The following is a 17,306-nucleotide window of genomic DNA, read 5'->3' as shown; positions in this document are numbered from 1 at the left end:
GTCACTGATTGGAGAAATAGACATTCTCTGTGTTTTTATTCAATGAGATTTTACCCTGAAGCAAACTGGCAGGCTAATTCTGTTTCACATATGTTCTTGAGCTGTTTACCAAGAGGTGGGTGTAAAGGCTGTCAGTAAACCCCTGTTCCTTTCCCCACTTGCCGCTTGCAATTTGACAGTGACCATATGGCAGTTCAAATTAGTCTGAAATCGATGCAGATAGTACACCAGTACATCAACATGCCGCACCATCAGGATACCAAGACGTTGCATCACAGTTTATTAGGTCACCATTTTAATTTTTATTTTTGATTCTTCCATACCACTAAACAAGATGGACTCAGTCTACTGTGCTCATATCTATCAAACTCTCATTCCATCCATGAATATTGACTCAACATTGGGGTATTTACCAAACAGATTTATGGGCCTTTGACCTTTATTAATTCTGCATTGACATGGAGTTAAAATCATTTTGGTCCTTTTAGAGTTCACTAAATTTAATCAATTGATCAAATATTCTCTGAATAAGCTAGTTCAGTAATTTAGTAAGCTAAGACATTTTAGAAGCAATGAAGCTACATGAGAGATTGTATAGGTTGGGGTTATTTTCCATGGAAAAAAGAATGCTGAGGCGTGACTTGATTGAGGTGTGCAAAATGATGAGGAAAAGGGATAGAGTGGACAGGATAAAATTGTTTCCCTTGATGGAGAATTCTAGAAGCAGGGGACATAGATTCAAGATAGGTGGCAGAAGGTTTAGGAGGGACATGAGGACGAACCTTTTTACGCAGAGGGTAGTGGGTGTCTGGAATTCACTGCCTGAGTTGGTGGTGGAGGCAGAGACACTAAACTCTTTAAAAAGTACATGGATCTACACCTACAGGGCTATGGGCCGTGTGCAGTATGGTGGGATTAGAAAGGGCACAAGGGTGTCCTCAGGCTGGTATAGACAAAATGGACCAAATGGCCTCCTTCTGTGCTGTAACTTTTCTATGCTTCCAAGACAAAAGAAAAATCAAATTTGAGAAAATATGGACTCAAGGCCCATCCATATCTCTTAATTTTTAATGTTTTATCAGAAAATATTGTCTTGTAACCTTGTGCTATTTTCATGCTCAAGGTATTTTTGTGGAACAGGGGATTATTTTGTTAATGGTACTCTAAATAAAGCTTGTAATATCCTACCTTTTCTGTCTTTCAGGTTTACCTGAAGAAGCTGGCAATAGTGCTAAAGGTTATTTCTCTCTGCCATATTTTCGCTTCAGAGAACCAAAATCTGAGGTAAAAGATGAATAAAAACATATTAGCCTATAATTACAAGGGGTTTAATTTTTGTCCTGCTACCACACATTTACCAACTTCTTTCTGGTGGCCTGCGTGTTCCAATTTCAAGCAAATCTTGATTTAGCTGGTCAGCACTCTCAAGGACAGGTCAGATCAGATGATGTTGGCAACAAAGAGAATTTTGTTCTTGTTTAATGTTTGCTCAATCCACCTATAGGGAGGCAACCTGATCGAAATTTTTATTATTCAAGCTGCAAAATGTTATCTGAAATACTGGAAATAATATGGAGAAGTCCTGATAACAATAGTTATTGCCAGTGCTTCTTAACATTATGAAAATGCTCTCAGAGCTATGACTAGGTTTTTATCTGTAGTTAGGTGTGATGGAAGGATAATTGATTATAACTAAGAATTTTGATGATGTACTATGTTACCTGTATTAAAGAGCAGGAATAACTCTTGTAACTATTAAGGGCAGACATTTTAGTGAAGGGATCGTTGGATGGATTGGGATGGATTTTTAATAACATGGGGGTGGAAGGCATTGGGAAGGTAATCCACATTGCCAGTGGCACGGCCACTAACCGGTGGCCAACTGAGGCAAATTAAGGATCACGTCCCACCCTGCTGTCAATTTACTGGCATTGGCAGGAGCCACTGCTATGCCGGCACACTGTCAGGTAAGCCATGGGACGGGGTCTTCCTTAATGGCCAGTCTGTAGCCCAGAGAGGGGGGGGGGGGGGGGGGGGGGGGGGGGGGCTTCCCATGGCTAAGGCATTATTGCTGAAATATGCCCCCCTCACACCTGACCACCAAGGCATGACTGCATGGTTCCAGTTTGCTCAAAATAACTTACCTTGTCTTCAGGGGTGCCTCAGCATGGAGGTACACTCTTCCCCATTCAATGGCTACCACTAGTTTTGGTGCAGCTGCAGATGCCGAGTTGCTGACCCATCAATTGGGTTGGCAGTTCTGAGGGGTGAGCCTCCATTCTGTACTGGACAGTGATTCCGCCTGCTGTCAAAATGCTTTCTCAGATTCCTGCCACCCACTGGTGTAGGCTTAGCTCACATTTTCTATCACGTCAATAAATAAGCTTTCTTCCTAGTTTCAAAACCATAGAGTCACAGTATGGTAAGAAAAGAACACAATCTACCTGAATAGGAATAGTGCGCAATTAGCTGGGTGTTTCCTGGCGCTCAGAGCACTGAGAAACACCCCGCTATCAACACCCATCGGGATAGATCAGGGGCCTCAGCGGGGAGAAAGGCCGAGGCCGCACTTAGCCCCGTTTTCTGCACTGAGGAGCTCCGCTCGCCAGAACTCTCCAGTGCAGTGAGAGATCAGGGGCGGCATTCTCCCCTACCCGGCGTGACGGAGGGTCCCGGAGTAGGGGAGTGGTGCCAACCACTCAGGGGTCGCGCCTCCCCAAAGGTGGGGAATTCTCCCCACCTTTGGGGGTCAGCCCCGCGCCGGAGCGGTTGCCACCAGAAGACCGGCGCAAAAAACCGGCGCCCCCCGGCAGCGGGGCTGGCCGAAAGGCTTTCGCCGGTCCGCGCATGCGCCGGCAGTGACGTCAGCGGCAGCTGGCCGCTGACGTCACTGCCGGCGCATGCGCGATGTGGGGTTCTCTTCCGCTTCCGCCATGGCGGAGGCCGTGGCGGCCGCGGAAGAAAATAGAGCAGCCAGGGCACTGGCCCGGACTCTGAGGGGGGGGCCCCGATCGCGGGCTAGGCCACCGTGGGCGCGCCCCCTGGGGTTTGATCGCCCCCCCGCCCCCCCAGGACCCCGGGGGCCTGCTCGCGCCGCTGAGCCCGCCGTTCCAGAGGTGGTTTAATCCTCGGCGGCGGGAGAGGCCTCCCAGCGGCGGGACCTCGGCCCATGTGGGCCGGAGAATCGCCGCAGGGGCCTCTCCGATCAGAGTGGCGAGATTCCTGCCCCCGCCACTTCCCGGGTGGCGGAGAATCTCTGCCACGACGGGGGCGGGATTTTAGGCGGCCCCAGGCGATTCTCCGACCCTGCTGGGGGTCGGAGAATTTCGCCCCGGGACACTACTTTTAAATGGCCTCCCAATCTCTCAAGCCCCTGACGCGACCTCTGAACCCCACCCAAGCCCCAGCTTACTATATGAGTCCAGGAGGCCTGGGATCACTGAAAGACGCTCACCCAAAGGAGTTAGATCTAACGCCTTGGGTAGATTTCGAGAACGCATATTAGAGTGAGACTAGCTATCTCACTCTAATATGCAGATGTGCCAAAAGGTGTTCCCACCTACAATGAGCGGGATTCACATCACGATGTCTCGCGAGATTGCATCAGATCTCGCAAGGCGTGGTGAACCGGGTAGATCCTGGAAGTGGGATCTCCCGACGCTGATTTTCCGGGCACAAGGCGACCAGTAGATCCCACCCAAAGCGAAAACAAAAAGCACTGCAAACACACAGCAGGTCCAGCAGAAACTGTGAAGAGAGAAGTAGAGTTCATATTCCAGGTTGTGATCTTTCATCAGTTCTGAAAGGTGAATAGTTCACTCTGTTTCTCTCTCGACAGATGTTACCAGATCCGCAGAGTAGTTCTAGCAGGTTATAGTATTATTTCAGAGGCGGTGCAAACACAATGGGCTGAATGGCCACCTTCTGTATTGTAACAATTCGGGATTTCCAGCATCCGCAGTGTTTTGATTTGGTATTAAAGGAAAAAATAAGTTGGGCTAGAATAAGGGATGAAATAATGATAGATGGAAGTAATAAAGTTACTGTATGTGGTGTGTGGTGTGTGTGTGTTTATGTTTGCTTTGATAAAATTGCCACAAAGGTATATTTTATGGAAATACTGCTCATTCTAAATAGTGATAGCAAATAGAGATACAGAAATTTAATGTGACCCTTCTGGGGCATTTTCCCTGGGAATACAGCAAAAGGCTGAACAATAAACCAGGAGATGGCTATGCCAGTTCAACATGGGAGTTCATGTAAGTTCTTTTAAGGGGAGCAGCTTCTACTTGCCTCATGGGAGTAATGCAAGGATGTTTGACACATATCTTACGTCAGGTATTTTGAAACACACAGATTTATTTGATTTTTAAAACCAGACAGTGTCATATCAGCAATTAAGTGTTATTACTGAGCCAGTAAGGTGTATCTGTAGGGATCAGTACTACATCCAAATAAGAAATCTGACATGATCCAAATTGAGAAAAATTCAAAATTGCAGTCCAAATCGAATCCACTTGTTGGTTTAAGAAAGCGTCAGTGCAGATCCACAGAGGGCCAATTGTGTTCGTTCTCGGTTATGCTTTTGTGTTTTGTGGATTGGAAGTGAATTACTATCTGCAGGAATTGGCAGCACAGCCATCTCTGGTTACCTGGTAAAATTGTTTGTTTCAGTTCTCTGGCATTCTAATAAAATGACGAACAGACATGCAGTAATTTCCTGGTGGCTCCTGATTGCATTTTCCCTGCTTCCATGTACAGTGTTTTATTTGTCAGTCTTCATACGGATTTGGAACACTAATTTGAGTGCCCAATTTCAACCGAGTGTTCATCCTTACTTAGTTGCAATGCAGCACACCTGCTCTTTTTGGAAACTATACCAGACTGGACCAGCTTTCTAGTTTATTATTTCTCTATTCTGGTCTCCGATTTATCGACAAAAAGCTGCTCTAGAACTCTCAGGGAACTGATTATTTGATAAAAACGGATAACAGAGTAGCTTTAGAAACTGATACAACTTGGTCTGATTTCAGTTTCCCATTTGGATCAGCTCAGACTTAAGGTGATGCATCAGCAGCTTATTCTGAGCTACGGCCTGAAAATCGTTGAACATCAAGGTGAAGTTCAACTCAAGTCAATTGATAGGTTCTAAATAAGCAATTCCAGCAATACTGAGAATTGGGAAATAAACTCACTTCTCGACAGAAGAGTCTCTGGAGTTTGGTTCTAAAAATTATCCCTTTGACTAAGAGTCACCAGATTGATGTCGAATCACATCAGTGTGTTCGATTGTCTTTTTAGTGAAATATTAAAAGTCCAATTTGTGTCATTGTGTGACAGTTTATCACCTTTCCTGGATGTCAGTTACACATGACTTTATTTGTCATTAACTAAGCTTGAATACCAATGAAATGCACTTTGTTGGTCATATTTATTTAGAATGATATTATTTATTATTTCTGCAGATATTTCCCCCATCCTCCAACCTGATACTAACATCAATCGTTAACACTGATAAAAATGGTTAATTTCCTATCAAATAGGGATGGTGTCCAACAAAAAACAAAGTGAACAACGACAGCAGATTTGTGAAGGTGAATACGAGATAATTCTTGCCAGGTTCAGAAGAGAAGCCAACTTAAGTGAATGGATATTCATTCCATTTTTAAAACTTAATGAGTTCGTAAAACTGAATTTTAGGATCATTTATTTGAATGCTTTAGCCAGTGTTAAATTACAGGACAAGACTGAACAATATTTGAAGCCAGGACCTTCATTGCATCCAGGCTGACTACTTAGATATTTCAGGTCTCTCCGGCTGGTGCAATCCTACCCGAATGGGAACAGAGTCCCATAGCGTGCGACATTAGCCGAGTGTTTCCCAGCACTCGGAGGCTGAGAAACACCCTGCTATCTAATGCCCATCCGGATAGATCGGGGCCTCAGTGGGGAACTCCCCGATGAGGCCACACTTAGCCCCGTTTTCTGCCTGCTCCGTGCAGTGAGAGATTGGGACGCCATTTTTAAGTGGAGCCCCAATCTCTTGAGCCACCGATGCAACCTCTGAACCTCCCGAGCTCCAACTCACTATAAGGGGGTCCCCAGGCCACCCTCCATGCCCGTGCAGGGCACCTGGCACAATCACTGCCACACAATAAATGGCAGCTTGGTACCCTGGCAGTGCCACCTGGGGACCTCAGCAGTGCCAGGCAGGCATACAGGTGGCACTGCCAGGATGCCACCTTGCACAGAAGGCATGCACCTGGAGTCATCCAATCCACTGGGAGTCCCCCACGAGTGCCGTTTGTCTCGTCCCTGTGTGGAAACCAGCATTGAATGGCGCTCACCCGAGGTCTCCAAGGCGAGAGAGTTAGAACGCACGCCTTGGTTAGATCTCGGGAATGCATATTAGAGTGAGACTAACTAGCACACTCCAATATGCAGATTTTCCAGAAAGTGATCCCGCCCACAATGAGCAGGATACATATCCTGACATCTCGCGAGATCGCATTAGATACTGCGACGTGTGGCACGCTGGGTAGATCCCAGAAATGGGATCTCTCGGCATCTATCGGTCACATTGCACTGCGCCGCGCTGCTTTTCGGGCGCAACACGACTGGTAGATCCCGCCCCATGTTCCTCACACAAGGTTAACCCAGGGGCAGACAGACCTCATAAATGCCATATTTATTTGAAGTGCGTGTGCAGTTTTGGTCGTCTAACATAAAATGCAAACTCATAAATAAGTAATCAAATAGCATGTTTAAAGAATGTCACTCTAAACTTAAATCTTCATTAAGAACCAACAATTCCAGCACATCATTTTTCACATGCTCTGAGACAAACAATTGAACAGTTTCCCTGTCAGAGCTCTGCGCCCACATCTATTCAAGTTTATACCGTGAAATATGGTGGACAATCCTTTTGTGGACATCATTTAAATACTTTTTAAATGACATTTGGACCCGAGAGGCTGCATATTAATGATAATTTTCAGCCTTTTATTCGTTATATGGGTGATTTGGAAGTGGAAGAATAAATTGCCAAAGATCTAGCTCGCAAATAAATACACCTCAATATTTGGCTGTCTGTACTGCCGAACATCTACTGTGTGGCCCGTCTGCAGAACCTGCAATTTTACAAATTACAGAAAAAATACTCCAGAGGCATTTAAATTTAGAAGTAATTTGTACCCTACTCAAACATTTCGCTTAGATCTGCATGTGTGTTAATTGCCTGATGCATAATACCGCTGCCTCTGGCTGCTAAGTTGTAGTGAAAAACAATAATTGTACTGCAATGCAGAAATAGTATTGCTAACATTGCAATAAAAGTACCATTAATGCAAGGGAAAATCAGCTGACGCAATCTTTTAGCTGCACTGGAGATCTTTCCCATGTTTCCAGTTTGCAATGTCTTTTCTGCAGAGCCATGCCCATGAATTTTGTTGCGCTAGTTTGTTTGGCTGATAAGTTGTGGTGTAATTCCCCTTCAATTTCTAAATAATCAAAAATGATGATTGCTAAAGTGCCAAGTAACATAGGATTTAATTACACGATCTCCACAGTTCATAGTTATTTCAAAAGAACAAGGTCTTGCACGTCTGATTCTAGCCAAAGACCTGAAAAAGAAAAGCAAAACACGTCCAATTTCTGAAGCCGTTGGCTTTTCTCAGTCATCTCCAATTCAAATCAAATCAAATCAGGGAAATGGTAATGTATCTCTCAGATATCTGTGATTCTAATTTCAGGTTACGTTCCCCTTCAAAGAACAAACTTATTAAAAATTATATCAAACAAAGTTATTGAATTATGTAGATGGTTGAATATGTGTGGTGCATATAATGTGAAACATCATAGATTTGACATTTATATTCAATTATTACCATTGGGAGTTTTCTAATATCATTTATTTTACTTTAGTAAGTAGAAGACATACATTACCACATGCAATGAACACACGATTTTAGGTACTACTCCTGCCCCCACCCACATCATGTTGGAAATGAATCATTGTACACATTGAATTGAAAGCACATTATATGACACATAGGAAGGGAATTTCTTGTAAATGTTGCCACCTAGCTGAACCTCGACAGGTTTATATATGAGTACTAATGTAGCTGTCTGAATGTTGCAATTAAAGTCAAGCCTTCAATTATACATGCTTTGTTTTGTCTCATTTAACAGGATTAAAGATTTAATATTCATTTTCATTCAATTAATAGGAATTGAGCTGGAAAATAATTCAGCAACTTATGCATGGTAAAGTGAAATAAAGGATCTTAGCACTTTAATTATATAGTGCTCTCCATAATACTCTAGATTAATTTGCAATTTTTTAATCTTTTCAGCAGTACACAACATCCTGCAAAGCAAATGCACCAGCTCCATCAGCTGTAATCTCACCAGCAATCCGAGGGGAAGCAAGCAAAGAACATTCATCTGCTTCATCTATTTGTTTACAGCATGCCCAAGCCGGACACTCCCATCAACCATTAAGCAATCAAAACTTATCTCTGATTAATAGATTACACACAGCAGCACTGTCAACAACACCAGCTGAGAAAAGCATTCTGGACTCGACTATACATTGCAGAAAAGGTAAAACCCTGACTAAATCTAGGAGAGGGTTTTCCTCCATCACAATTACTGCCCGAAGAATAATAAGCCCTTCTAATAAACTCTCCAAAAGAACTGTCAGTGCTTCTACAAATGAGAAAAATTCAACAGCACATGGCAGATCTGTGAAAGTCCTGAAAAATTTCAAGAGTTGCAAAGATACTATGCACATTCATTGCCACACAGATAATGTCAGCAAGTTTCGCAGTGATAGATATACTGCTGCAGGAAAGTGCTCTGAGCCTCGCTCAGTGTTACATTCAACAGAAGACAGGCCAAGCTCTTTAAAAATTGACAGCAGGCTTCCTGAAACTTTGCTGCTAAGCAACAACGATGGCAAAACCTGTCTCCTTGCTCAGCAGGTTCAGCCCGTTGTTTCCTTCTCACATTTCAAAGTCCCAGTACAGTGTTTTAAGAGTACTTACTACTTAGACAAATCCCTTTTGGTTGATCTTTGCTCTCTTACAAACAGCAGCTCATCTGGATTAATACAAAAAGCAGCTCTATCTTTGAAGCTAAACTGCACTTCTTCCATAGCATCAGCAGATGGTGACAATGGCACAGTTAAGCTTATTTCATTCATTGGAAACTTAAAACAAAAAGTCACTTTCACAATGGCGGATAAGAAACAGTTGGATGTATCCCTGAGAAAGAATGACTTCATTCAGGGACAAATATCAACTGCTCAGAAAGATTGTACAACTGAATACCGACGTAATGGGCATGCACATTCTGGTATAAAAGATACTCCAAGTTTACCTGAAAGGTCTGCTCATCTCTTTATTTTTCTTTCAAATATGAATAAAGGAACCAATTATGACACAACTGAACCAAAGTACAAATGCCAACAACACAAAGTGCAGAGTGCATTCTCTGAGATTATTAGGGAATCAGGTATGTGCCAGAAAATATATTATTTTCCTAAACGCACATTGGAGGACAGAATTTCTGCTTGAGAAATTGCACCAAAGCGTTGCATAAAACACTATTTAGGTTATTTTGCAAATTTCTGTCAAATTATATTTTGCATCGTCACAGATGTAAAATATTCCATGAACCAGTGCAATCTGATAGTGTCAATTGAATGTAATTAATTATTTTTTCCATTAAAAAGTATTCTTTGTAATTAAGAATGGCAATTTGGTGCAGTTTTATCAATACAGCTGAAAATGGCTTCACCATGAAAATGTGTGCATTTTTATTAAAGAAATCCAATGCCTCCACCTAAAAATGCAGAGCCATTTCATAGTTTAATTAATTTAATCAGTTTCTTGGTAGATTACTTGAAAAAAAGAATTAAAATCTTTTAAGCATGCTTACTGATGGTTGTGTATGACTAAGGAAATGAATTACATTTGATAAGGCTCCCCAAACCAGCACAATTGGGAGGATTCACAGTTTTGACCAGGGATGCATGATTAGGTTTGAGGGAGTGATCAGGTCTGGGCAAAGTGAATCTGTAACCAAGGCAAAAAGATTGCAGGAAATAAAAATATAAGTGACTTTGGCTGAAACTCACCTTTGTCTAAACTTCCGAGATCTTTTGCATGGTTCAGTGATTTTGCAGAAATGGCACTAATGTAACTGATGGAAACTTGACCCACATCATGGCCGGGATTCTCTGAGCCTGCGCCGGGTCGGAGAATCGCTGAGGGGGGGGGGGGCACACGAATCCCGCCACGTCGCTCCGACACCAGGCTGGATGCGTGGACCTGCAGCGGCCGTGTAGGGGCGGCATTCGGTGCCGGAGCAGTGCACAGCACTCCAATGGCATTCGAGCCCCCGAGGAAGGGGTGAATGACTGGGCCTGGAGGCCCGTTGATGCCATCATCGCTCGCACCGGTTTTGACGCCAGCGTCAACACTTGCCCGGATTTCGGAGAATCTCGGCCCATAGCTTCTGTAGACATTAGGATAGAACAGAAAGTAGTAGTGGTGGAGGTAAAAGAAATGAAAACTGTAAATGTTGAAAATCTGAAGCACAAACAGACAATGCTGTAAAAATACTGCAAGTCCATCAGAATCTGAAAAAAAAGAAAGATTCATATTTTTAGAGTCTTTCATGACCTCAGGACATCTCAAAGTGCTTTACAGCCAATGAAGCACTTTTGACGTGTCGTCACTGCTGTCACTGTTGCAATGTCAGAAATGGTATGGTTCATTTATGCACAGCAACTCCCACAAACAGCAATGAGATAATGACCAGATAATCTGTTTTATGATGTTCTTGAAAATAGTCCCACGGAATATTTTACATCAAACTGAGAGAACAGTTTTACATCCGAAAGACAGCACGTCTTCGACGGTGAAACACTTCCTCAGTTCTGCGATGGAATGTGAGCCTTGGTTTTTGTGCTCAGTTCCCAGATGGGTCTGAACCCCACAACCTTCCCACTCCGAGCTGAGATTGCTAACAGCTCATCCATAGCCAACATGGGAGTAAAGTTAAATCAATGATTCTGGCATTCCACCAATCATTTACATTCAAAATGTTAACTTGTCATTTCTTTTTCAGATGCTGATGGGTCTGCTGCACATTAGGATTTGCAGTTATTTGAGGAATAGTGCTAGATATTCATTGGTTTGTGAGTTGAACAATTTTGCATTGATATGAAAAAATTAAGGAAAATTGAGAACAATTATCTGAAGCATAACTAAGCATTCTAGATATTATGAGCTTAGCTCGGGGGCTGGATTCTCCATTTCAGTGACTATGTCCCCATGCTGTTGTGAAAACTGTGGCCTTTTAAGCCAGAAAAACTGGCATCAAGGGACCACAGATTCACAGCTCTGCAGGGGGCTAGCAACGAGCCGTCGTTAAAGTTGGAGCTCCAGCTGCAGATACGGCCCCCCGCACTTCCTGGTCAGAGGCCGCGCATGCGCAAGGCGGCGGCTTCCAGTGGCTGTGCCGTTCTCCATGGCGGACTCAGACCGCAGAGCTGGACCACGGAAATAGTGCCCCCAATCGGCCGCGCGCCCGACCTGGACTGCCCGCTCAAAAATACCCGGGTCCTCTATGAGGCCTCCCCTGTCCTCCGATCGACCCGCCCCCCCGAGCATGGTGGCCGCGGACTGAGTCTGCAGCCACCACGTGCGTATCCCGAATGGCAGGACCAGATTAGATCCACACCATCGGGACTTCGGCTGGTCAGGGACGGGGAATAGCGGGGCGGGCCTCTGGCAATGGCCGCAGGTGGGAGATACGTGGCTCTGCGTACTCCCTGTGTACGCCGCTTTTCGGGGGCCGGACAATCGAGGAACCGCCGCCAGTCCTGATTCCATGCTTGGAACTGGATTCTCCGCCTCGGCGCTGGACGTGATTTCGCCGTCAGGGTGCGGAGAATCCAGCCCTTGAACTCCAACGTATTTTGGTAACTGAAACCAAAATGATCACGAACTGTTAGAATCGTAATATTTGAAATGTAAATTAAACTAAAAGTTAAGTGTGAAGGGTACAGTTTCAGACTTTCAACTAGTCAGGCTGTAATATTTTATGATGTCTGGTTACTGGAGTGATTCAAATTTTAAATTACACTTTTAAATGTTTCATACAAAACCATTATTATCCCTTATAGAACATTTTGACAAAGAAATTGAGTTGGGAACTGCGGCATTCGGAAAATATACTTCTTTTCTTGATAATTGTGACTAAGAATCCTAACTTTACATGGCATTTGAAATTGTCTGCCTTCATGAATACGTTTTGCACATCACAGTGGTCGTAACTAGGGGATTTGTGTAGTACATGGCCAGTTACCTCAGCCAGAAAAGTGCTAAGCAAGTATCTGGCTGGGCTAGATTTGCAGGTGAATGGGATAGCTGTCGACTCAGAAGCTCAAGTACTCCATTGGTGTGGCATGACTCTTGTGGCTGGAAAGGAGGTGAAGGTCGTCAGCAAGGCTAGCAGGTGATCAGCAAGGATATGGAATAGTCAGCAATTAAAAAAATTACCTTTGAATATCTTGGAACATTGATGTGACCATCAATTCACAAGACACGTGATTGGAAGTGAACAGTGGTTTTAATAATATTACAACAGAGCCTGCCCGCGACGAGATGAACTGGCAGCAGGCTCACGACTGCAGAGCTTTATACTTCCAGTTAGTGGGAGGAGCCATGGGCGGAGCCACGGATGGAGCCCAGTACAAACTCCTCATCTCCCCCTATGGGCAGAGCCGTGCAACGACTCGTATACAGATCCCACAAGGACACAATACATATAATAGACACAGTGTGAATTACTAGGTTTAAAATTCACCACATTCACCCCCTGTAAAAAAATCAAGTCCGGCGGAGGTGAATGGTCTACAAATCGAGCCGGTCCGGCGGCCGAGTCGTCCTTTGGGATCGGCAAAGCACCAAGTTTGCAGCCTCTTCGGGTGGTGACAGTCAGTGAGGGTACGATAGTGAACTCCGGGGGTGATTCGGTCCGGGTTTCGTACTCGACTGGTTCGACGGGCGACGGGGAGCGTAGGAAACCTATAGGCGCGGGGGCGCGGAGCACGGGCCGTGAACCTGTAGGTGCGGGGGCGCAGGGCACGGAGGGTTGTGTGGGGTGTAGTGTGAGGGGACCTCGGCGGCCTTGCTGGTGGAGTTGGATCCTGCACGTGCCAAGTCCCGGAGGGAAACAGTGTCCTGACGGCCATCAGGGTATTCGATGAAAGCGTATTGGGGGTTGGAGTGGAGTAGGAGCACTCTTTCTACGAGTGGGTCAGTTTTGTGTGCCCGGGTGTGCTTCCGGAGGAGAACCGGGCCTGGTGTCTTCAACCATGCTGGTAGAGAAACCGCTGTGGTAATGCCCCTAGAAAAAACAAATAGCCGTTCGTGAGGGGTCTGGTTGGTGGCTGTGCATAGGAGGGACCTAATAGCATGGAGCGCGTCGGGGAGGACCTCCTGCTAATGGGAGGTCGGGAGATTCCTGGACCCGAGGATCAGTCGGACGGTCTTCCAGTTCGGTCGTCGCGTTCTCCCTCTCCACCTGCCCATTCCCCCTGGGGTTGTAGCTAGTAGACCTGCTCAAGGTGATGCCCTTGTCGAGCAGGTACTGATGCAGCTCGTTGCTTATAAAGGACGAACCCATATCGCTGTGTATGTAGCTGGGGAACCCGAACAGGGTGAAGATACTGTGCAGAGCTCTGATGACTGTGTGGGAGATCATATCGGGGCACGGGATAGCAAAGAGGAAGCGGGAGAACTTGTCGATGACGTTCAGGAAGTACACATTCCGATTGGTCGAGGGGAGTGGCCCTTTGAAATCGATGCTCAGGCATTCAAAAGGGCCGGGATGCCCTTACCAGGTGGGCCCTGTCTGGTCTATAGAAGTGCGGTTTGCACTCAGCGCAGATCGGGCAATCCCTGGTGATGGCTTTTACCTCCTGGGTGGAGAAAGGCAGATTTCGGGCTCTGATGTAGTGGGCGAGCCGGGTGACCCGGGTGACCCCCCCCCCCCCCCCCCCCCCCCGGGTGGCAGAGGTCATTGTGGATAGCTTTCAAGCAGTCGTCTTGCGCGCTGGCGCACGTGCCGAGGGACAGGGCATTTGGGGGCTCGTTGAGCTTCCCCAGTCAATACATAATATCGTACTTGTAGGTGGAGAGTTCGATCCTCCACCGCAGGTTGGGAGCTGGTGGTATGCAGACTTCAGATCCACCGTGGAGAAAATGCGGTACTGGGCGATCTGATTCACCATGTCTGCAATCCTGGGAAGGGGGTACGCATCGAGGAGCGTGAACCGATTAATGGTTTGGCTATAGTCCACTACCATTCGGAAATTTTCCCCGGTCTTGACGACCACCACCTGAGCTCTCCAGGGACTGTTACTGGCCTCTATGACCCCCTCACGTAAGAGCCTATGGACCTCGGTTCTGATAAACACCCTGTCCTGCAAGCTGTACCGCCCGCTGCGAGTGGCTACGGGTTTGCAGTCTTACCAGATCTGGGTGTACGAAGCTCTCGGTGCTCCCGGAGTCGAAAAGGCATGGTGTACTGTACCCGTTGATTTTAACGGTCATCATCGAGTTGCAGAGGTGTTTCGGACACGACTGGTCCAACGTGATCGCGCTGAGTTGCGGGTAGTCGGCGGCTCGATCAGCTGTGCTGGAGTGGCCCGTGATGACTGTCCACTGAGGTCGTAGTTTTCGAGGTGAGTTTCAGTGTTTGAAGAGGATGGATCCCAAGATGGCCGCCCCGTGGATCGCACGTGGCGGGCGGCGAGGAAGATGGCATCCAAGATGGCGGCCCCCATGAGTCGCACGTGGCCGGCCGCGTGGAGGAGGAGTGCCAAGATGGCGGCCCCCATGAGTCGCACGTGCCAGGTGGGGGTGGAGTCGGCATACAGGCTGCAGCATTTCGGGGCCTGCGGGCCTGCGAGTTTGGGAAGCGAGTGCTCTGGGCTGCGGGAGAGTTTGGAGTGCGGGTTTTCTTCGCCAGGCAGACACGGGCATAGTGTCCTTTGCGATAAAATCCAGCAGGTCGCGTTGCAGGCCGGGCAGTGCTGCCGTGGGTGTTGGGGCGGCCCACAAAAATGGCACACTGGAGCTGCGTAATGGGTGGGTGGCCGCACGGCGCAGGCCTGGAGCAGTCGTTGGTCGGGGGCCCATGATGGGGTCGCTTGGTCCGCGAGGAACGAGGTGAGGCTGCGGAACGAGACCTCCATAGTTGTAGCTAACTCTACAGTGTCCTCCAAGTTCTGGGCCCCTTTTTCAAGCAACGGCTGGCGCACATAGTTGGACCTGAGCCCTGCCACGTATACATCTCGGACAGCGAGCTCCATATGTTGGGCGGCTGATACAGCTTGATAATTACAGTCCCGAGCTAAAGCTTTTAAATCGCGCAGGAATTCTTCCAGCGACTCCGCGGGGCGCTGGCGGCGGGTCGTAAAAATGTGGCGCGCGTAGACCTCGTTGATGGGCCTCACGTACATTTGATCGAGCATGGCCAGGGCCTCCGTATACGAGGTAGTACTGTTAAGTTGAGTAGAGATACGGTGGCTCACCATTGCGTGAAGTAGGCTGAGTTTCAGCTCCTCCGTAGTTTCTGAAGTGCTTGATTCAGCCAGGTAGGCCTTGAAACATCTGAGCCAGTGTAGAAAGATTTATTTCGCCTCTGCAACCTGCGGGTTGAGTTCTAGTCGGTCAGGTTTGAGGGCTGATTCCATAGTAGTTTTCTTCAAGTTTCCTAAGATTATTAAATTGGTGTGACCATCAATTCACAAGACACATGATTGGGAGTGAACAGTGATTTTAATAGTCTTACAACAGAGCCTGCCTGCGACGAGATGAACTGGCAGCAGGCTCACGACTGCAGAGCTTTATACTTCCGGTTAGTGGGAGGAGCCATGGGCGGAGCCATGGGCGGAGCCAAGGGTGGAGCCCAGTACGAAATCCTCATCTCCCCCTATGGGCAGAGCCGCACAACGGCTCGTATACAGAGCCCACAAGGACACAATATATATAATAGAACACAGTGTGAATTACTAGGTTTATAATTCACTACAAACATTCAAGCAGAATTTTCTTTCATGAAGTTAACAGGGAGGGTGGAATTTGTACTGTACAACTCGGCAGCTGGTCACAGTTAAAATTTGTGGTGACTCAAGAAACACGCTGAAGGCTTCCAGTAATAACAAAGGGGTTTATTGATGACAGGCAAAGGCTGGTAACAATACAGACACAGAACACAATAGGATGGGTCTTGTCTCTTGAGATCCAGGGTCCACATTGTCTGTGGTCCTTCTCTCAGGGCTAAGCTCATATTCCCTATTTCATGCGCTCCTGCGCGATTGGCCCTGAGCCTGTCACATTATCTGCCAGGCCTGCCCTCTTAAAGGGGCCACATTACCACATCCCTTTCCCCTTAAGCTCATTAAAACATTTTACACAAGAACTATGTACATGGCAAAGGATCACAGAGGTAAGAGAGTTGGTCAAAGAGTCAATCAGTCTAGGGACTTTCACGTCCTTCCAGACCTCCACAGTCCACATACAGGCTTGGCATCCTTCAAGGTAGTCAGGGTATCGATAGCTGATAAAATTTCAGGAGGCACTGCCTCAACGATAGAGACCTGGGGGGGGATTCTCCGACCCCCCGCCGGGTCGGAGAATCGGCCGGTGCCGGCGTCAATCCTGCCCCTGCCGTGTCCCGAATTCTCCGCCCCCTGAGATTCAGCGGGGGTGGGAATCGCGCCGCGACGGTCGGCGGACCCCCGTGCCGGTCGGCGGGCCTCCCGCGCAGGTCGGTGGGCCCCCCGCTGTGATTCTCCGGCCCGCGATGGGCTAAAGTCCCGCCACTGACAGGCCTCTCCCGCCGGTGTGGATTAAACCACCTACCTGACCGGCGGGATTGGCGGCGTGGGCTGGCTCCGGGGTCCTGGGGGGGAGCGGGGCGATCTAATCCCGGGGGGTGCCCCCACGGTGGACTGGCCCACGTTCGGGGCCCACTGATCGGCAGGCGGGCCTGTGCCGTGGGGGCACTCTTTTTCTTCCTCCTTCGCCATGGTCTTCACCATGGCGGAGGCGGAAGAGACCCCCTCCCCTCCGCATGCGCCGGTATGACATCAGCAGCCGCTGACGCTCCGGCGCATGCACGGACTTACGCCAGCCAGTGAAGTCCTTTCGGCCCCGGCTGGCGTGGTGCCAAAGGTCGTTCACGCCAGTCGGCGGAGTGGGAACCACTCCAGCGCAGGCCTA

At 47.4% G+C, this 17,306-nt stretch overlaps 1 protein-coding gene across 3 annotated transcripts in view; it reads left to right on the top strand.

Annotated features, from left to right (window-relative positions):
• The window catches only part of c16h10orf90 (chromosome 16 C10orf90 homolog), a 290,020-nt gene that overhangs the window by 156,000 nt on the left and 116,714 nt on the right, over nucleotides 1-17,306 (top strand). For 2 of the 3 annotated variants that reach the window (XM_038773230.1, XM_038773229.1), the window contains 2 exons: nucleotides 1,205-1,284; nucleotides 8,355-9,516. In XM_038773230.1, the coding sequence (XP_038629158.1) occupies nucleotides 1,205-1,284; nucleotides 8,355-9,516 (1,242 nt within the window). The remainder of the gene's footprint in view (nucleotides 1-1,204; nucleotides 1,285-8,354; nucleotides 9,517-17,306) is intronic. The other variant, XM_038773231.1, reaches the window with a different exon arrangement.

Source organism: Scyliorhinus canicula, chromosome 16, assembly GCF_902713615.1.
Source record: "Scyliorhinus canicula chromosome 16, sScyCan1.1, whole genome shotgun sequence".
Lineage (NCBI taxonomy): Eukaryota > Metazoa > Chordata > Chondrichthyes > Carcharhiniformes > Scyliorhinidae > Scyliorhinus > Scyliorhinus canicula.
This window is presented reverse-complemented; position numbering and strand designations above follow the sequence as displayed.